General features: G+C 34.7%; 1 protein-coding gene across 4 annotated transcripts in view; it reads left to right on the forward strand.

The window, feature by feature from the left end:
• The window catches only part of LYPD6 (LY6/PLAUR domain containing 6), a 153,956-nt gene extending 144,115 nt beyond the window's left edge, over positions 1 to 9,841 (forward strand). For all 4 annotated transcript variants that reach the window (XM_074302197.1, XM_074302198.1, XM_074302199.1 and 1 more), the window contains 2 exons: positions 5,318 to 5,448; positions 6,321 to 9,841. In XM_074302197.1, coding sequence (XP_074158298.1) covers positions 5,318 to 5,448; positions 6,321 to 6,488 — 299 coding nt within the window. In that variant the 3' untranslated portion in view covers positions 6,489 to 9,841. The remainder of the gene's footprint in view (positions 1 to 5,317; positions 5,449 to 6,320) is intronic.
• Positions 9,842 to 22,988: the final 13,147 nt, after the last annotated feature.

Genomic DNA, 22,988 nt, shown 5'->3' on the forward strand with positions numbered 1-22,988 from the left:
TTCATTATTCATCAGGTTTTTTTGTCAGTCATTATAACACTTTCAAAATATCTCTATCTCCTTTAAATCTATTCTCTCTCAAATGGCATTTCCCCCTCCCCCATATCTCTTTTTGGCTCATCAACATATTCCTAAGGAATACAAATATAATAGTTCTGCAAAGAAAAGCAATCTGCGTACTTAATTTGCAAGGAATTTTTTTGAATATGATTTGTTCAATTTTTAGAATCATGCTGTCCATACTGTGTAAGCAAAGTACCATAAAAACATAGATATCCATTATGAGGAGCTGACAAAAGAAGTCTGTATTACTACTTGGCAAATAATGACCCTACATGATGATCTTACATGGTTTTCCATTTCAGAACTTAGCTATGAACATTAATGGGAATTGTCATGTTTCTGTACATGTGTGTAGAGGCTCAATGAAAATCATGTTTTCTTTTTCTTAATAAATAATTCATTGAACAAAATTTTGTCTGCATGCTTTTGGTATAATTTCTATGAAGTTCATAGCAAATGATTTTTGTTTCACAACCTGTGGATATATAAGGTATTTGCAAGAATATAAGATTTTAATGGCCCCAAAATAAGCAAGAAGAAATTCAAATTCACCTCTTTAGAACAAAGTCTTTGAAATCTTTTTACCTGGAGTTACCAGGGAGCCTACTTCTTATACAACCTCAAGGCTAAGTCAAAGGCTATCAAAATGCATGGTGAATAGTATTCTGCAGCTGTAGTTCAGTATTCACCAATATTAAAGTCCACCCAAAATTTTGAGACCAAGTATCTGAATGAGTTTTGCGAGGAAATCTGTCAGAGAATTAGGCTTGGGTGATTCCTTTCACATTCGGAATATAGCATGAAGAAATGTATTTCCAAATGTAAGTGTTTGGGTGAAAGAAGTGAATGAATACTTGGGGTTCTAATGCTATAGAAATGAGCACTCTCTGATGCTTTAATGATAGTAACATTTTAGGTTTTTTGTTTTTCATCATATTTGTGCTGATTATACACATACATATATGTATATATAATGCAGATATATATACATATACACGCACATATACACATACATATTCATCTATCTATCTGTTTATATCTCCTTGCAAAACTCATAAGTGAATCACTCCAGCTGGGGATTTGAACAACAAAGGTATCCCTGTTTTTTTTCTTTTTTTGAACAGGGACTTTGCTCTTTGAAAGGATATACTCAGGAGACATTTTTATTCCTTGTTGCATGTTATTAAATGGAATAATTTTACCAACAAGGTAATTAAATAGCTTGTTGCTGAGGGGAAGATATAAAGGGAAAATTATGTCTAGATTGAACAAATTATTGTCACCATAAAATTACTTTAAAACTATGATAATTCATTGTATGGAACTCTTATCTGATTTATAAATTTGAAGTCATAAAGTGATTTACCTGCAAGCTGGATGAGATCTTATCTCAGTAGTTTATATTTATTTTTTAAGCTATAACCCTAGGCAGCTGCTTTTAGTCATCTGGCCCCTTCCTTGGCCCCATGAGGTAAGTGTAGGAGATAAGAGCATTCCTTTTTTTATTGGCTTGATTGAGTATTTGAAAGTAAAGGAATGGGAAGATTATGTCATTTGCTGAGAGCTTCTGTGAGGAGTACCTTGAGTACCTGTCCTAGTGAATAGTCTACAGACTCCTCTAGCAGGCATATTAATATTTACTGATCAGTGGAATCTATTCAATAAAATCATTCCCAATGTACCAAATTAAGCCTTCTTAAACTTTTTTTTCACTCAATCCCTTTTCTCCAGAAAAATTTTTACATGACCTTAGGGATATTGGTATATAAAATAGGCATACAAATCAAACACTTACTGTTAATAAATCATAATTTTACAGCCTCCATAAATATACAGCCTCATATGGGATCACAGTGCACAATTTAAGAAGCTTTGCATTAAATATTATAAGAGAAAGAATGTCTTCCTCCTATCTGAAAGAGAACTGATATCTCCTTCCTCTTCAGAAAGGGATCAGGTCATGGCCATGTTTATAAAATACTGTAAAGGCTTTGGGTCAATGCTATTCAGTCACTAAATTTCCAATTTCTTTTGGTAGCAACTCTGTTCACTCATCTTCTTTCAAAAGAGTTTCATTTGTAGTGAAAAATGCTTCAATTTGAATCCTGGCTCTGCCATTTGAAACCTTGGGCAAGTAACTTTAGCTCTCTAGATTCCAGGTCTTATTCTATATATGCAAAGCTCTTAAAACTTAAAGGAAATCAATATAATTGTTAACTATTGCTACTACTGGTATTATTATTACAAATTGTAACATTCAGAAACTGAGGTCCTTTCCTGATTTAAACTGTGAGGCATTCAAACTCTATTGCAGAGATCTGGCCACATTGTTCCAATGGCAAATGTATGCTAGCCCAAAAAATGATTTTATGGAGTACTCACATAGGGTAAGTGCTCACACGGTGGTCAGAAAAAGCAATAAAGGGACACTCTCAATTAAAATTGATTGTATGTCATGGGAGACACTGGCACAGGACCGCCCAGGGTGACATGTTCTCATCAGAAAGCAGAATTTAATTAGCCCAAAGGAAACGCAAGATGCACAAAATTAGGGAATCTAGCCCAAGTGTTCACAGGGACTATATGTGGCTGAGCTATGGCAGAGCATTCCTAGTTCGTATTCATTTGATCAACCACAGTCAGATACACCATAACTCAACTCTACCCTAGTGATGTCATTTTGGTCTTCAGGAATGAAGAACAACTAACTATTTATATATAACTTTATATTTTTAATAATATAATATATTACAAAAATGATATATAACATACTATTCATATTTGTATTATGCTACTATAGCTATAGTTTATTATTATTATTAGTAGTAGTAGTAGTATTACTAGATGATCCCTTCTAGCTTTGAGTCTATGATGCAATAAGCCTAGAAAAATAAGCTCACTTGGAACTGGTTCTCATTAAATTATTCCTGAAAAAAAAATGCACTGTGGCATATTTTGTCTAATTTTACTTGAATTAAGCAGTTTTACTCTATTAGAGAACCTTCATGAACTTCTTCATTGATAATGTCTAGAAAGCTTATTAAGATCCCTATATTTTCAATAGTTTCAAAAAAATGCATAAAGCTGGCTCTGTGTTAACTCATAATCAGCATCTGAAATCTTCAAGTTCTCTTGCCCTAGATATAATTATTTCTTGAGTTGCAAGATGCCAGAATGATGACAGAGTTTGGTGGGATTTTTTATTGCCCAATAAATAATATCATAGTAGATCATAATTCTGTATTAGCCACTGAATGCCCAAAATGTACAAAATATGCATAGATGTATTTAAAGTAGAGTAAAGAAAAGGAACAATGACACTTCTTAAAAATTACTTACTAATTTGAGGCCCGGAATATTGGCCATTGTCCAGAGGTCTTCTACAGTGATACCAGGAAATAGTCATCTTTCTTTCATTTAAAATTACAGCGAAACATGTCCATGATGTTTCACAATACCTGGAGTTTTTACAGACTTGCAGGCCTGGAGGGACATTAAAAGATTATCTAATTTATCATGCTGTCTTCATGCAGAGAAGTCTCATGGTTTAAAAGGAAGGCATGCTGGATCCGGAAGACTTGAGGTCTAGTCCTGTCCCCAGCATGTATTAGCTCTGTGGATTTGGGCAAACCGAGTTAGGTTTCTCTGAGTTTTTTTGTTCATCTGGAAAATGGAGAAAAGTATATCTCTTTCTTAAAGGCGGATCAGAGGAAATGGTACAAAACACTGTTTAACTTACAAAGGTTCAAGTGAGAGCTATGAAGCATGGAACTGAACCCATTTTATACTGAGATTTAATAAATATCTAAATTGAATTTTTTTCAGTTTTTATTTTTAAACTATATATACATCTAGGCAACTTGATTATTAAGAAATTTTGTCTTGTACCTATGAAAAATTCTTTATAATGCAGTGTTAATTTATTCAGTCTTCAACTTTTATGGATTTCATATACTAGAAGACCATAGTTACCTAGTTCCCCAAGCTAAGTTATTCCTATTCCATTAGACCTGCATTTCTCAAATATGAGTCAAAATACTAGTTGTGAGCACTGTCTCCTTTGCATTTGCATATCTGTTGACTTTCTTTTGTTTCTCCCAATAGGACATTAGCTTCTTGAGACTAGGAACTGTATTTCATCTCTGCCTTTGTGTCCCCAGCTTGATAGTTATCCACTATCCACGATTCACTTGGGAAGACCTGCCTCTAATGCTTTGCTATTAACCTCTCAGTGGTCCAGGCAATTCTCATAAGATGATAGTTAAAGACTCATCAGTGGTAGGAATTTGTAGATTGCTCATTTCTATTCTGATGAAATTACATCGCTGGCTCTCAAAGCCAGCTCTCAAAGAACCTTATATGTTTGGGAAAGGGGACTGGTCCTGTGATTTCATTGGTACAGAAAATTCCTCAAAAGAAGAAACTTCTCTTTACTAATTTACTAATTAATACTCTACAACTTATACTCTTAGATCAGGGGTCTCCACAAACCCTCAAGAGGGCTGTGAATATTTTTTGGTATACTGGTAACTATAATTCAATATAATTGGTTTCCATTGTAATCATGAGTATTTTATTTTATTCATTAAAAACATTGCTTTGAGAAGAGACCCATGGACTGCTAACTATGAACCATGAAACTAAATTTAGAGGCCAAATCTTGGACTGTTGTCTAGGTCAGATAAGAAGCTATGTAATAGGATTAAAAGTGGGACTTGAATACATGTCCCTATGAATTCATAAGTTTCTTTATCTATTATACCAATTGATTGATCATAGCTCTTGATAGTAGTTTGAATGTAATTGCTTCTTAATAAATGATTGTTTGAATTGATTTTTCAACCCTCTTTAAAGTCCTTATCACAACACCTTATTTCTCCACTCAACAACAACAAAAATAGCAGATGTCCCTATTTTCACAAAGAGAGAATTATACCCATCTTTTATTAGAGCTATGAAAAAGACCCAGATCCATGTTATTTAGAAGGCCAATATCTATCGAAGCTGACAAAAATAGAAAGTGAGTGGGATTGTATAAAAATTCTGAGATGCTGAAAATTAAAAGATAAAATAATCCTTGCGTTGGTATAGCAAGCAATTATGATTGATTATGCAAATTATGATTAATGTCTCTTCTTTGAGGTGAAAGTGTATCTCCCCACTATTCTGTATGTATAAGAGTTTTGACTCTTAGGTATGTTGAGCTGGCTTTTCCCCCTCTCAAATAAAAAAAAGTTTTTTCTTTGTTTGACAGAGACCAGATACTGCTACACTCAACACATCATGGAAACCACTGGAAACAGCCTATCAGTCACCAAACGCTGTGTGCCTCTGGAAGAATGCTTGTCTACTGGTTGTGTAGATTTAGAACAAGAAGGACAAAAGGTCAGGGACCAAATGAACATGATTGGTACAAATCATATGGTATTCTAATAAATTATATACCAGGCTTTGGCCACAATTCATTCCGCAGAGCCTACTGAGTTGCTGCTTCCTTTAGCAGTCTTTTTTTTTCTTCGAGGAAATATACTCTCCTGGTTATCCCCATGTATCAGTTATTTGTTTATTTTATTTTATTTTATCTTTTCAGTTGTGTGTGACTCTTTGTGACCTCAGGGTGAGAGGGAGAGAGAAAGAGAAGGAAGGAATGAAGGAAGGAGGGAGAAAGAAAGGGATGAAGGGAATGAAGGAAGGAAGGAAAAAAAATATTAGAAATCTTAGATACATCCCTAACAAATCCTCCATTAGGTATCGACAGAGATTGACTCATGCTTAGATAAAGAGAAAATGAGACAAACAACAATTAAACACTAACAGGTGCCATCTTTCCTTACAATTTGAACTCAGAGAATGGGATATGGAGACAATTAGCTCATTAATTCTGATCTGAAAAATCTGGACAAAATTGCTCCTTGGTCAAAAGCATTTCACACTATAACTTCTTAAGGAAATTTGAGAGTAAATAGCTTGTATAAAAATGAAAGCATACACATCTTTATTGTATTGATAGAGAGAAATGAGGTTATAACATAAAAGCTACATCATATTCAATGCCAGAACTTGGATTCCTTAAACTCTATCGCTAATTATCATATTCAACCAAAGGAGAGCAGGCCATTTCCTTTCCAGAACTCTTCCTTATTTTGGGGTTTAAATGATCTTTTCTGTGAGTTGGACTATTGTTCTCTCTAAAAATCTCTCTCTGGCTTCATCCTGATGTTTTCTCACCACTGTTTTTCTTTCTTTCTTTTTTTTAGGTCTGTACTTCTTGCTGTGAAGGAAATATATGTAATTTGCCACTGCCCCGGAATGAAACAGATGCAATATTTGCCACAACATCTCCCATCAATCAGACAACTGGCCACTTCCATCATATGTCAGTAATGATGTCATGTTTGTGTATATTATTGGGATTAACCTCCTAATGACTCTGAGGTGCCATTTATCTAGTGAACCAAGAAAATCTGGAAGGAAGAAACATCCTACACATGCAATCGGCCTAACTATAGCATATGTTTAAAATTATAATATTTAAGGATGTTCCAGTTACTAAGATTTTTAGGTGTTTGGGATTATGCCAGCCAAATATTACTGCTTCAAGTTAGGAAAGAAAAATTATTCCATTGTGATCATTACTCTTCCAAAGCCCTCTTCCAAACCAGTCTGTTCCCAGCATGAGTATCTGAGTTTTGTATGACAAAACCTTTTCTCCTCTCTGGTCTGGTTCTACATTTATTTAGCTGCAACCATCAATTTATGTTTAGATTTTCTTTTTTTAGTTTTAATGGAAACGGTATGGTTTTCCTAGAAGCCTTTTGCTTAGATATCTGGAAGGGTTAAGTAACTTTTTACAAATAAGAATTATAAAAAAACCCCAAACAAACACAATACCCCACAGAAAGGATTTATCTGAAGATCAAATCCATCTCTGTACGTTTTTAATCTTACTCAGTTCTGTGAGAGGTAGTAAGAATTATAAAGATATTGGTGTATATGGAGAGCATTTGAGAGAAAAACTTTGCCCCAGTATATCTCGGTCAAATATTTATATTATGACTATACTTGGCCCTGTGTATAAGACTTTAAAGGTGATGGGAATTCTAGCTTCTGTCCATTTTTGTCACATCAAGGATCAATCAAGTGTTTATTAAATGCCTATTCTATGACAGGCACTGGACAGGCACTGGGGATAGAAATAATAAAACAATCTCCCTACCTGTAATGAGCTTATAAACTACATTTTAATTGAAGTCTCTGTGTAGGGTTCTCATAGCAAGAATGAAAAGCTGCTAGTTTTTTCCTGCTTCTGATCCCAGTAGATCAGAGGCTGAAGGAAAGAAGAGCTTGATGGATAGCACCATTCCCTCTGAGCTCAGTAAAGTGCTCAGTCATCCCTCTCCTCCATTTACAGGGAAGAGTAGAGCCCATGAAATATCAGTAGAGTCGCCCTTCCACCTGTCGTTTACCTACCACTGAGTTCCTATTATCTTCACAGAGAATTTCTAAGTAGAAGATTGTAGCACTGGGACAGAATCATTGGTTGATATTTGTGGACTGGGAGGCAGGGAAGACTATTGGGTATGAGTAGCGGGGAAAGGTGCTATAGGGAGTAGGTATAAAGGGGCCTTAGCAATTGCAAACTCTCATTTTGGGGGATGTTTGCTCCTGAGGTAGAGGGTGAAGTTTTCACCATCTTTATATTTTTTGACATTCTATGTTGCTATTTTTCTTTTTTTTTTTTCTTGTAAATCATTTATACAATATTTATTTTTCTATGACATAACTAAAATGATAATGTATTATAAAAAATCCATTGTTCAGACCATGTTCAGAGAGAAGTTATTTTTTAAAGAGCAGTAAAACTTGTAATATATTTTTGTTGAAAGTCATCAATTATTCTTTGCACCAGTGCTGAAAAAAAATTGCCTTGTGTTGCTTGAGCTAAACATGTTTTATCTCAAAAGATATTAAGTATTGTTTCCTCGGCAGGGTTGCTCTAGGAGCATTTGCACATGATAATCATTATTGTTCTGAGTTTCTGCATAGATTCACATTGAGAGTACACAATGCAATTGCAGCAGGGAGTTATCTCTGAAAATTACTTAAAAGTGCTGCATCCAGGTATTCATATTGGGAATTTTTTGGCTATAAATTTCTAACACTAAAATATGGAATTTTAATCCAGCATGAGGAAGGGAGGTGAAAAGAATATTAACTCTGGAATCAGAGAATCTGGGATTGAACCCTGCTTTTGGTGATTATTCACTGTGTGAAACTCAGGCAAGTCATATAATTTCAATTTCCTCACCTGTAAAATTAGGAACTTGGACTAGATGGCCTCTGACATTCCTCCTAGCTCTAATTCTGTGATCCTATGGTGTGATCTAACATGGGTCTGACTATTCAAAATGCCAGACTTTAGGTTACTGTCTCTTGACATTCTAATTTAAGAGAGATAGTACTTGTGTATCTTACCACACAAGGCAAGTGAGGAAATTATTCAGTTGTTTACATGGCAAAAAAAAGCCCTAGAATGTTTACAGTAAGGGGTACCCTAGGGATCATGATAGATATTGGAGAAATAGAGCATTTAATCTTCAGCATTAGTGGATTTGCTACAGGGATCTAAAGCAAAGTCTCTCCTTTTCACATTAAATGTGGCTTGATTTAATCCAGGAGCCCTCATCAGTACAAAGGGGACAATTCTTGGAACTCGTTTCTAAAGGTCAGGGAAGTTTATTCACAACATCAAACTACCTCAGAGTATAATTAGATATTTACCCATTGGGCTATGGGGCAACTTGTACTCTTTGCAGTTTTAAGAATGTATGTTGGGATAAGACTGTCTATTGAGTCATGGAAGGGATGTGATATACACTGATAGAGGGGTTACTGATGAAATCACAAGTCCTGTTGGTGTATAAGAATGTGGAAAGAAAGAGGGACGAACTGTTCAGCCCTCGGAATTCTGCCCAGTGGCCGGATATCGTGGACTTCTGCCAACCTGCTATGTGGAAGTCATGTAACCCTGCTCAGGCAGATAGCCATCAATCCAGGACTCTGACCTGACCTTTTGCTTCTTTCTGTACATTTGCCTCATTCCTCTTGCTGAAAGAGGTGACATTTTGATGTTGCTACTAAAGATGCTATAAAATATAACGGAGGTGTTGATGTCCTTCATGTCTACAGATAGATTTGCATGCATGGATTTCTCTCCATTGATTGCTTTCAAAGTAATGCATGGCCATTTGAATAAGAGAGAAAACACAAAAGTTGGCCCCAATGAACAAAGTGATCTCACATAGTCTGTCTGGCTATATATCGTGCAGAATCCATTAATGTGAGTGGTCAAATCAATGGACTTGAACAATATCTCTAGGCCAGGATTCACTGACAGATCTGAAAACCTGGTTCTGTATGCATCCATTGGGATGGATTGTGGATAGGTTTTTTTTTTTTTCTTGTATAAAAGAATACAGTAAGCTATACATTCCAGGACTTCCCCATACCCCTAGAGTACCCAATGGAGGGATGGGTTATTTACATAAAAGGCACATTGCTAGTCTGGCCTTTCCACCACATTAATTCTCCTAGAAAATGTCACCATCAGCAGCTTCATGAAGTACAAAAAGCAATCATGTGTATTTAATCCCTATATGCTATATATTTATTTTTAGATTCTCCACAACATTCCCATTTTAAAATGGGTGTAATGGATATCTGAATACTGTAAATACTGTATACTTTGTAAATGGCTGAAATAAAGATTTTAAGTGCATTTCAACTCTCATCTACAAATACATTAAGCAAGCAAGTGTCAAATATGTGCTGAGTCCCTGCTTTGTGCAATATTCTTCTCTGGGCATTAAAGAGAATACAATGAAGGCTCCAGAAAGTCCTTGTCTTCAGAATCCTAGCTTTTAGTTAGGGAGATAAAACAATAGATACATAAAAAGGCAGCTAACAATGCCAGTGTATGTTTTGAATAAGCCACACAGACAATGGATTTCAGAAATTCAAAGAACAAAGAGTTTATGGGATATTTGAAACAGATGGTTTTAAAATTAGATTTACAATTGGTTTTCCCTAGAACATGTTTGTCATGATCAAGAAAAATAATAGCTCATTTTTATTAATCTTTAAAGATTTCAAGGTGTGGATATTATCCTCTTTTATCCTCACAACCACTTTATGAGGTAGATGCTATTGCTTTTCTCTTTTAGAAGAAGAAACTGGGTGATGACTTACCCAGGTTCCCAAAACTAATTAGAATTTGGAGTCAGATAGGTGGTATAGTGCAGGGCTTCTTAAACTTTTTTTCCTTGTGCCCCCTTTTCATCCAAGAAATTTTTATGTGACTGGGTATATAGGTTTATAAAATAGGTATACAAAGAAACTATTGATAATCATAATTTCATGACCCCCACATTCAGTTATGAGACTCCATATGGGGTTTTGAACCACAGTTTAAGAAACTGGGGCATAGTGGATAGAGTATGGGACCTGGTGTCAGGAAGACTCATTCTTGTGAGTTCAAATCTCAAGCTTCAAACCTCAGACACTTAATAGTTATATGACTCTGGGCGAGTTATTTAACTGTTTGCTTTAATTTCCTCAACTGTAAAATGACCTGGAGAAGGAAATGGTAAACCACTCCAGTATCTTTGCCAAGCAAACCCAAATAAGATCCCTAAGAGTTAAAATACATATGAAAAATGGCTGAACCACCACAACAAATAAAAACCTGAGGGGGGATTTGAATCCAAGCCTTCCTGATTCTAAGATTAGCACTCATCTGTTATTAAAAAATAATTGCTTCTCTTTAGCTTTTACGATCAATTGTGTCCATGGTCATATAAGAGAAAGTATAGTCATTCCTTGGAACTTCCCTATGTAACTAGGAGCAGACGGTTTAATAACTACTTCATTTCCTCCCAACTAACAAAAAAAATAAAAATCTTTCATCCTTTTTTGTATTCTTTATGGTTATTTTATAAGATGTGAATATCACCATGAACAAAATCCAAATCAGGGCCAAGAATGACTATTCTAGGCCTAAAAGAATCAAGATAGATTGTGAGCAAAATGAGGGAGTTAGGTTTTCTGATAGTCCTCAGGGATGGGACATAGAGAAATATCATCCCCACCTACTAGACTTTACCAATCATTATAGAATTAGTTGTATGTCTCAGTAAATTACCTTTGCCAAGGACAATCATAATTTAATAATTTAATCATGTGCAAAAATTAATAAAAGGGGAAGTATTTATTTCCACATAACAAAAAACCTACATCATATATTTCATTCTGTCTCTGGATCTATTCCTTTTGAAGGATAAAAACTTTTGTGGATTATGATCCTAATCTCTATTATAACCATCATTGAGCCACTAAACCTTGGGCCCCAAATGGTAAGGATCAGTATTTTTCAAAGCTATCTTGATTTCTACATTTTTTTAAGCTAAGTACATGCTATAAAACAATAGTTAGAAAATTGAGGGAACTTGGTGATAATTATCCTAGGAAACATGATGCTGGGTCCATGGGATGGCTTGGTGAGCCAATGTGTCAATGGGAATAATGCTTCTAGTTTTATTATCTTTAAAGGCATCCTACAGCATGTTCTTGGGAAAAGTCACTCAATAAGGTGTACAACCTTGTTAGTGGGTGGGAGCCAAGACCAAATTTGGGGCTTTCTAGGCCAAAATACTGGAATAGTTTGCCATTTTCTTCTCCAAGGAATGCTCAGATGGCCTTCTGATGAGGAAGGATCATATTAATTCAATTCTTACAAGTTTTCACTCTCTTATTCCTTTTATTTTGGAACAAAGTCTACTACTAGTTCCTTTGAGAAAGTAGCTGTTGCCTACTATTAAAGTCTTTTAAATAGCAAATATCACGGGTGACCAGGGAGTGCCTGAAAGAGTATACCATTCATTAGATTAACATTCAGTTTTTCCTCTAATATCCTAGAAAGACTTCCTTCTGAATGTGATTTTTTCTGGGGAAAAGGATGGAGGTAAAGGTAGGTGTGTAAAGTGTAGTTCACTTACACTGTCAAATTGAAACATGTCTTAATACCATTTATTTTCTAATAAGACCTAGATATGTCTTCTTTTCCATTAAATTCCATTCAGCAAATATTTCTTAAAAGCCTACTATGTGCCAAGCACTGTACTCAGGAAATAAAAAGACAAAAGAGAAATGGTTTCTGTTCCCCCTCCTCCCTAGGAGTTTATTACATTCTACAGGGTGTCATAAATGTAAAACAAGGAAATGCCATTTATGTAAAAAGTACAGCTGGCAGCATTCACTTTGGGGCCTAATGTTTCTTTAGAATTGTATATTACATTTTGAAAAGCAATTTTATTGTAGAATTCTATAATAATTCTATAGAATTCTATGTAAAATTCTAATAATGGAGAGAAATAAGGGGCAGTTAGGTGGTGCAATGGACAGACTGCTGGGCTTGAAGTTAGGAAGACTGCTCTTCCTGAGTTCAAATCTGATCTCAGATAACTTACTTGCTGTATGGTTCTGGCCAAGTTACTGTTTGCCTCAGTTTCCTCATCTGTAAAATGGGTGGAGAAGAAAATGGCAAACCATCTTAGTGTCTTTGTCTAGAAAACTCCAAATGGGATCTACGAAGACTACGAAGACAAATAGAGACTGCATTCTATAGTAAATAAAAATATTGGTCATTATTCAGGAGATGTGCATCTGAATCCTAACTGTGACATTTCTTGCTTTTTGATGGTGGACACAGTTCTTCTCTACATCACCTATGTGCTCCCTGGAAAAGTCACCTAAGTGCCCTAAAATGAAGTTTCCTCATCTGTCAAATGAGGGGGCTGGACTAGATGGCTTCCAGTTCTATATCCATGACCTATGAAATCCCTTTACCTGCAGTATTCTCATCTGAAAAATTGTGATAATAGTCTATGAAATAATTGTCTCAGGATTGTTGAACTATTTGGTAAGCATTAATATAGCACTTTATATTATAAATGTGCTTTAAGGACACATAAAAAATTAAATAAAAATAGATAAATTACAGGCCAATGGTTCACATTACAAAAGGTTTCTTTGCTTTTCTAAGGTGTATTGTGGGTGCCCTTTATGGCAGAGCTTTTTAAATTGTGGGTCATGAGCACATAACTGAATATGGGAGTTGTGAAAAATTTGGCAGCAGTTTCTGAATGCAACAACCAAAAATTAATTCAAAATCAAATGCATAATGAATCCAAGGTGTTTTGGGTAGCAGTTGCCCATGTTGCATCACATTACTTTACTGCAGCCTTGGTTCTGAACATACACCATACACACTTTGCATATAAGCATGCACAAACATAGGTAGAAACACCTCAGCTCAGATTCAAGATGGGATTTCATAAAAATTACTCAAGCAAAAAGAAGTGTCTGTAGTGCTTTTTAAGTGAATGAATGAACCAGCAAGTTTTTAGGATTCATTTTCACCATATAACCCAAAGTAGGACTGCAATTGTCTTTCATCACTAGAAAAATGCTGCACACTATCCCTGTGAGGTAGGGAAGTAGTATTTACCTCTTTCTAAAATGGGAAGAATGGGTAGTCATGAAGATCTCAATTCAAATTTAACCCCTTAGACATGCAGTCTTTGTGACAATGGAAAAATCATTCAAGCTCTCAGTTTGAAGTATTTACAGTTGCCATTTTCTATGTTGGAAGGAAATTCCATTAGTAAAGGTCCTACACTAATGACATTAGAAGCCTAGATGAAGAGAATAAGTAAAATGGGTAAATCAAGGACCAGATTAGTTACATGGTATGTCTAAGATTATAGAGCAGCTTAGGGGTGGAGCTGAAACTAGAATTCAAAGTCTCTAGACTCCCACTATTCACCAAAATATACTTGATAACCAAAGTACTTTTTTTTCCCTGACTTAAAAGCAATAACTTGAGATGTTATGGTATAAAACCAATATAGGTCTTAAAAATATTTCCCAGCTAGGATGTTGTATTTTGTAACTACTGAAATGGACCCCTCTTCTGGTTTTAAAACTAAGTCATTTCTCTCTAGCAGATTTCTATTGTTTTGCCTTACTGCTGGCAAATTTTAACAGAACAGTTGGCACAGTAAAAAAGTCACATGTGGCTGTATATCTGGGGCTCAGCTGAGACCCCAAACCCCAAAGCTTCATGTTGGGAGGCAGAGTGAAAAAAATTATGGACATGGAGCCTGAACAAATCGGGTTTGGCTCTTGACTCTCATATTTCCTAACTATGTCCAAGTCACTAAACTTCTCTGAACCTCATTTTCTTCATTTATAAAATGGAAATAATACATGTAATACCATTAGCTTTGAAAGAAAGTTATACGACTCAAATAGAAAATGAACGTAAGGTATTTTGCAAACCTTAAATCTTATGGACAAGAAGGATCTAAAATTGCCTTACCATGAAGAAAGTCCTAGTGTGGGAATCTCTTTCACTAAAGCAGAATAGAACTTGACAATTTCCAGATACTTGCCTGGGACACACAGAAATTAAGTAATAATTGCTAACATTTAATTAGCACTTGTGAATTTGCAAAATCACTATATATATATTATCTCATTTGATCCTAACAACAACCCTGTGAGTCAAATGCTATTATTATCCTCATTGTATAGAAGAGGAAACTGAGACTGAGACCTATGAAGCTAGGTTCGCACAGCTAGTAAACATTTCAGTCAGGATTCAATCTTTATTTTTTCTGATTAACAGTTGTCTAGGGTCACTCATCTTTAAGTGTTAAAAACAGTATTTGAACCAGATTTTTCTGATCTTTGGTCCAAGCTTCTATGATGTCATTCAGTCATTTCAGTCATGTCAGACTCTTTGTGACTCCATTTGGGATTTTCTTGGCAAAGATTCTGAAATAATTTGCCATTTTCTTCCCCAGCCTATTTTACAGATGAGAAAACAGAGGCAAACAGTATTAAATAATTTGCCCAGGATCTCACAGCTAGTAAATGTCTGAGGCTAGATTTTCACTTAGGTCTTCCTCACTCCAAGCTCTACATTCTGCACTACCCCAAGACTCTATCCATTATCCTAAACTGACCTTTTAAAATGCTATACAAATGAATGGATGAAAAAGCATTTATCAAATCTGACATTGTTAAACTCTGTGGATACAAGTACAAAATGGCAAGGTGCTCCCTGACCTCAAGGAGCTTACATTCTAATAAAGGAAAAAGACAGATGTAAGGCAGTGGTAGTCATGAAGGAGTATTTTAGACAAAGAAGAATGAATGGTAATGGGAATTGTGGAGCTATGAATTAATTAATAAGTTATTCATAATAATTTGACAAATCTATTTTAAATGCTTACTGAATTTTCACTTTAAAATCTGGGCATTAAAATGCAGACAAAAAGAAAGTCTATCCTTGTCCTCAAAGAGCTTATATTAATTATGATGAGAGAAGACCACACAAAATAAAACTGAGATGGTTGAGGTAAGATATCTTATTAGGGGCATGGTGGTAAAGTCTACAGTCAGAAATACTGATGTTAGAAAAATGAATGACAGCCATATTGGACCCTCCCTCAAATGGAGATCCTCTGAAGAAGTTACCAATAGGAGAAGGAGTTTCAGGGCTGGAGGATGCTCCAAGATAAGAGTTTCTAATTTCTCTGTTCTGCTATTATCAGTCATCCTCTGACAGGTACAGCATTCAGGGTGTTGTTTCCTAACTAGTATCATAGAATTCATAGCTGGAAGGGACCTTGGGGCTCAGCTAATCCAACCTCTTCATTTTTCACCTGAGAAAACTGAAGTGTGGCTATCAAACAATTATTAAATGGCTATTTGGGGGGATGGGGGAGGAGTTGTAAAGATGGCTATTGCTGAAATGTAATGTTTTAAGTTTTAAATACATGATCTTGACATTATTGCCTCCATTTTACCAGTGAAAAAAATGCAGCTCATAGAGCTTGGGAGTTACTTGCCGATGGTCATGTTACCCACATTCCCATATTATATAAGTAACTCAAATAGTAAATAGAGTAGTAATAGCAGAATTAAAATTAAAATAGAATTATCAGAAGGAAGATGTTATCCTTCAGCGAAATAGTGGACAAACAAGCATTATATGGTATATATGAATGTATATGCATATATGTGTGTATAATTATAGATATCTATGTATATATTTATATATATATATGTATGTTTGTATATCTATATGTATATATATATATATATATATATATATTCCCCCCATCCCCCTGAGGCTGGGGTTAAGTGACTTGCCCAAGGTCACACAGCTAGGAAGTGTTATGTGTCTGAGATCAAATTTGAACTCGGGTCCTCCTGAATTCAAGGCTAGTACTCTATCCACTGCGCCACCTAGCTGTCCCTATATGTATATTTATATGTAAATATATGCTTAGTTGTAGCCTTCTTGGGTGTGGGAGTAAGGGGGAGAAAGAACCAAGTTAAAAGTTCACAGCAGTGAAAAAAAGAAAACCTGTAAGGAGCAAAAAAAAGTTCACTTCTGAACATAATGTGTAGCATTTATTATATAGGCTTTCTTGAAACTGAATTTTTGCTTTATATTTTGAATCCTCTCTTACATTCTTCTGTGTGCATGTCAATGTTTTTTTCCTCCTTTTTCTATTTTGTATTTAAGTTTTAAATAAATAAATTTTGAGGCAGAGCCAAGATAGTGGGTTAAAGGCAGGGATTCACCTGAGCTTTCCCCCAAACTGCTCCAAATTCCTTTAAATAATGACAAAACAAATTTCAGAGCATTAGAACATGTAAAAAGATGTAATGGAAAAAATTTCCAGCTGAAGATACCTTAGAAAGTCAGCAGAAGTTGTTTGTGGCACCAGGGTAGCAGTTCAGCATGCAGTCTGGTACCTGTACAGCCCCAACCTGTGTAGCCCTGACCCCGGCCCAGGTACCAGCAAAGCATCAGTGGACTTTGGAGGCTCTGAATCAGCTGTAGCACTGCTGGTTTCCAGACCTCTCAGCACAGAGACAACCAGAAGAAAGGTTTGTCTCAACTACAGTGAGAGGGCCTTGGGAAAGCAGCAAACTAAAAGTGAATGGTGCTGGAAGCGGTAGCTTCCAGAAGCCTCAGCTCACCAGAGGTCTCTTTAGTAACACTAAAGAAGGAGTCTGTTGATCTAGCATACTAGAATTTATATCCACATCATGAAACAAGTACTCTCCTTACAATTGCTAGGCAGAAAAAAAAAAAAATGCTTGTGGTCAGGTCCTAGAAGGATCTCTGAAAATAGCTGCATAAAACCCTTGAATCCTGGGACATTATGTCCTCCATTCCTGAAAACATAACCCTATTTTAATAAATAATTAAAAGCCGAGTAATAGTCTGGGAGAATAAGCAGACAACAGAAAAAGTTTCAGATCATAAAAAGTTACTATGGTGGCAAAGAAAATCAAAACACACTAAAAAAATGAGAAAATCAAAGTCCCTATATCCAAAACCTCCAAGAAAAATAAGAATTGGGCTAAAAATGAATTTTGAAAATCAAGTAAGAGATTTAGAGGAAAAATTGGGGAAAAATGAGAGTTGTACAAAAGGACTGAAAAAAATAGAAAATAATGTGAAATATTCTCATTGGACCAACAACTGAACTGGAAAATAGATCCAGGAGAAATAATTTTAAAATTATTGGTTTACCTGAAAACCATGACCCAAAAAAGAGCCTAAACATAATCCTTCAAGAATATCAAGGAAAATTGACTTGATATTTTAGAACCAGAGGTAAAATAGAAATTAAAAGAATCTATTAATTACCTCCTGAAAGAGATCCTAAGATGAAAACTCTAAGGAATATTATAGCCAAATTCCTAAACTCCCAGGTCAAGAAGAAAATATTGCAAACATCCAGAAGGAAATAGTTCAAGTATAGTGGAGCCACAGTCAGGATAACATAAAATTTAGCAGCTTCTACTTTAAAGGAGTGGAAGACTTGGAATATGGTATACTGGAGAGAAATGGAGGTAGTATTACAACCAAGAGTCACCTACCCAGCAAAATTGAGTATAATCCTTCAGGTGGTCATTCAATAAAATAGAAAACTTATAAATATTCAGGGATGAAAAGGTCAAAGCTGAATAGAAAATTTGACATTCAAATACAGGACTCAGGAGAAGCATGAGGAAGTAATCAGGAAAGATTTATCAAAAAGGTCTTATTAATTTTATCTGATTATGTTCCTACATGGGAAGATAATTATTGTATCTCATGAGAATGTTCTCATTATTATGGCAGTTAGAAATATATATATATGTGTGTGTGTGTGTGTGTGTGTGTGTGTGTGTGTGTGTATACATACAACAGAGACAGAGAGACAGAGGGCACAGGTGTGAATTTAATATGAAGGGATAATATCTAAAAAAAAATTAAGGGGTGAGAGAGGAATGTACTGGGAGAATGGGAAAGTGAGAAGTGGAATGAATTAAATTATCTGCCATAAAAGAGGCAAAACAAAGATTTTATAGTAGAAAGGGAGAAAGAGGAAAGGACAATTATTGAACCTTATTTTCATCAGAAATGTCTCAAAGAGGAAATAACATACACACTCAATATGGGTATAGAAATCTATCTTACCTTGTTGGAAAGTAGGAAGGGAATGGGGATGTGAGAAAAGGAGACATCTTGGGGTAGAAGGGTGGTCAATAGCAAAACACTTTTGAAGAGGATCAGAGTAAAAGAAGAGAAAGAAGAGAATAAATAGGGGAAATACAGTTATTAATAGTAATTGGGAAAATAATTTTGAAGCAAGTTTCTCTGATGAAGGCCTTATTTCTCAAATGTATAAAGAACTGATTCAAATTTATTTTTTAAAAGAGCCATTCTCCAACTGATAAATGATCAAAAGATATGAGCTATGTACAAAGAGCTATAAAATTATGAATATTCTTTGATCTAACAATACCACTACTAGGTATGAGTCCCAAAAGAGTTTTTTTTTTTTGAAAAAAGTGAAAGAATTTAAATGTATAAAAAATTTATAGCTCTCCTTTTCTTAGGGCAAAAAATTGGAAACTGAGGGGATGTCCATCAATTGGAGAATGGCTGAATAAGTTGTGATATGTGATTCTGATGTATTATTATTGTTCTGTGGGAAATAATGATCAGGATGCTCTCAGAAAAACCTAGAAAATCATCCATGGACTCAAGCAAAGTAAAATGTAATGTGTACAAATTAATAGCAATATTGTGGCCTGATCAGTTGTGAATAACTTTGCTATTCTCAGCAATACAGTGATCCATGACTACTCTAAAAGACTTATCAAGAAAAATGCTATCTATACCCAGAGAAAGAATTGATAGTGTCTGAATACAGATTGAAGCATATTCTTTTTTTTAAACTTTAATTTTCTTTGAGGGTGTAGGGAATGTGTGGAGACCTATGTTTTCTTTCAAAATATGACTTTTATGGAAATGTTTTGTGTAACTTCACATGTGCCTTCTTAATGAGATGTCGGGGTGGAGAGTAAAGTAGAAAATATAGAACTCAGTTTTAAAAGTAAATGTTAAAAAAGTTTTACATGTAACTGGGAAAATAAAAATATTAAATAAAAGAAGAAAAAGAGATATGTTAGTTATTAAAAATTTTTTAAAAGAAGGAAAATATAATTTAAAAATTATAAACCTATGCTCTTTTTGCCATGACTGGAATGTTTTCCCTCCTTATCTTTCCCTTCTCACTTTTTTCGACTTCTATTAAGTCCTAAATAAAATCCCATTTTCTTTAGATAAAATCCCACCATCTTTAGGAAGCTTTATCCAATCTTACTTAATTCCAGGGCCTTCCCTTTATGGATTATTTCTAATTTTATACTTTATTTGCTTTGTTTATAACAATCTCCCCCATTAGACCATGACTGACTTTAGATTAAGGACTGTCTTTTGTCTTTCTTTGTATGTGCCAAACCCATTACCATGCCTGGCACATAGTAGGCATTTAATAAATGCTAGCTGAGTGACTCAAACAAAAAAATTGTTTTCTTCTTATTATTTTAAGTTGTTTCTGTCATGTTTGACTCTTCCTCACCTCATTTCTTAGCTAAGATAATGGAATGATTTGTCCTTTCTCGATTTGCTCGGGATCACACGGCTAATAAACACTTGGATTTATATCAGATCTTCCTAATTCCAGGCTGGGTGTTCTAATTACTGCACTACCTCGATTCCTACTTGTTTTCTAGTGAATTTCTAAGAGATGAATGAGACTTGTCATGAAGCTAATTAATAACAGAGTCAGGACAAGAATCCAAATAGTATTGTTTAGTATTTTCTTACTCAGAGAAACAATAATAATTAATAAATATTTATATTATGCTTAAAGGTTTACAAAGCATTTTACATATTATTTCATATGATTCTCACAATTCTGTGAAATGATTGCTATTATTATCTTTATTTTACATAAACATTGAACCTCAGAGAAATCACATGAGTTGCTCAGGATCACATAGAAAGTATGTGTCTGAATTAAGATTTAAACCCATTTCTTTATTACAAGTCCAACACTTTATCCACTATATCACTCAAGGGAAAACAGAATCTCCTATTTAATTGTCTTATATTTTAAAGAGTAAAATTCTTATCCTCACCCCTACCACTCCCAAGTTGAAAGTAATTAAGACATGAAAACTTCTCTTTGACTATTGTAGACCTTATATATATATATATATATATTTTTTTTTTTTGATAGGATTGATCCATACACCATAAAGATGAAAACACATGAAGTGTTTGTCAATAACACTTGAGAACAGAACATTGGAGAGAGATCTAGATTTGATGTCTATTAAGCGTTTTGTTTTTTTGTTTTTGTTTTTGTTTTTGTTTTTTTGTTTTTTAACAGCTGCAGGAAGATAATTTTGGGAGACTGCTTCCTACATATTCTTGTGGTTGGAAATCTCCCATGCAAATGGCAGTTTTCAGAAACTTAGATTTAAAAGGCAGAACATACATTTTAAAAATTCTTTCCTTCCTTTTTCTCCTGCTCCTTTTACTCATTGAAATATTGCAATAATTTTGGTAGGGTTTGTGGTGTGTATTGCAGGGCAGACTTTTCCCCACTCCTGTGGGCCTAAAGTTCTATCATGGGAGAAAGACCAATGTGTCTTTGTACAGTCTATGCTAAGATGTCATTACAAAGTAATCGAGTGATAACAATTTTTGTCCATTTAGACTTGTCTAAGAAATTTTTCTGTGGGCTAAAGAATGGCTCAAAGCCATAAGTTAATTGTGCACTATGTACATTGATCCTCTTCAAAGTAGCCTGCTTATGCTTTAGACTCAGCATCAGAATAAGCTGCCCAATTTTTCTTCCCTCTAATATTCACCTATGCTGGGACCTAATGGACCAAACACCCCAACCTTGTCCTCATTTTGGTTCTTTTACACCAGTCTGATGGGAAAGTAGTCTTGAATAATCATCCCATTCTTCCATATACAGATGGAAGTATTTGTTAATATTGTTTGATACAGGCTTCTGGAGATTGTAAGTATTGTATGAATCTGTGTATATGGGAAAACTACTTAAATCTGCAAACAATATGACATCTTTGTAAATAAATTTTTCAATCAGAAAGGTTTTATTAAGTACCTACTATGGCTGACACTGAGCTACTTGCTGAGAATATATGGGCAAAAGTGAAAAAAAAAGCTCTTCCCCTCAAGGAGCGTAAATTACATTCTATCAGAATAAGATATAAGTGTAGGGGCAGCTAGGTGGCGCAGTGGATAGAGCACCAGCCTTAAATTCAGGAGGACAGGAGTTCAAATCTGGTCTCAGACACTTAACACTTCCTAGCTGTGTGACCCTGGGCAAGTCAGTCTCAAAAACAAAAAAAAAAATTAAAGTTTTATTGGCAGCTAAGCAGAGCAGTGGCTAAATGATTGCAGATAAGAATATGTAGGGTTTCATTCAAATTGAGATGTTACAATACCAAAATGTGATTACCCTACAAAAATATATCAAATAAGAAATAAGCAACTTAAATTACTTGGTCTTATAAAGTGAAATTGAGTAAGCCATAAATGCCTTTCTCGACTTTTCCTTGGATGAGGGTTCTGTGACTATAAATGTTGCATAAAATGTTGGAACATGTGTTGGTTTTACTTAACTGCTTTTCTTTGTTACATGGGGAAACTCACTGGAGGATGGGGAGAAGACATCTCAAAATGGCTGATGTAAAATCAAAAATCAATAAAACTTAAAAGAAAAAAAAAAAAAAAAAAAAAAAAAAAAAAAAAGATATAAATGTAGGCAGTCTTGTGAGTGGGACATTGATCTATCCATTAAAATCTTTATTTTAAATTAGACGTTCATGCACATGTATTGAATTGAAGTATTAGGTGAAGGTAGTCCACTTGATTGGGTTCTTGACTGCTAAACAACTGGCATGCATCAATAATTAGGAGTTGCATATTTCTTTCTGAGTGTGATATAGCTATTTCAAATTAAACACATGGAACTCATTATTCTTTCTCTCTAGACCTTCTTCTCCTCTTCACTTCAGAATTCCATATTTCTCTTTTTAAAATAATTTATTTAATATTTTCCCCAGTTACATTTAAACCAATAATTTTACTTTTTTTTTTTTTTAGTTTTGAGTTTTAGATTCTCTCCCTTATCACCATCCCCAACCCTCATTAAGAAGCCACATATGAAGGTATGCAAAAACATTTCTATAAAAATCATGTTAGGAAGGAAAAATATATCCCAATTAAAAAAAAAAAAAAACAAACCCAAGAAAAATAAAGTTAAAAAAAAGAAAGAATATGATTCGATCTATATTCAGAAAATCTTTTTTTTTTTTTCTGAATATGGATAGGATTTTTCATCACAAGTACTTCAGAGCAGTCATGGATTATTGTACTATTGAGAAAAGCAAAGTCATTTACA

The sequence above is a fragment of the Sminthopsis crassicaudata genome, chromosome 3 (assembly GCF_048593235.1).
Source record: "Sminthopsis crassicaudata isolate SCR6 chromosome 3, ASM4859323v1, whole genome shotgun sequence".
Classification (NCBI taxonomy): domain Eukaryota; kingdom Metazoa; phylum Chordata; class Mammalia; order Dasyuromorphia; family Dasyuridae; genus Sminthopsis; species Sminthopsis crassicaudata.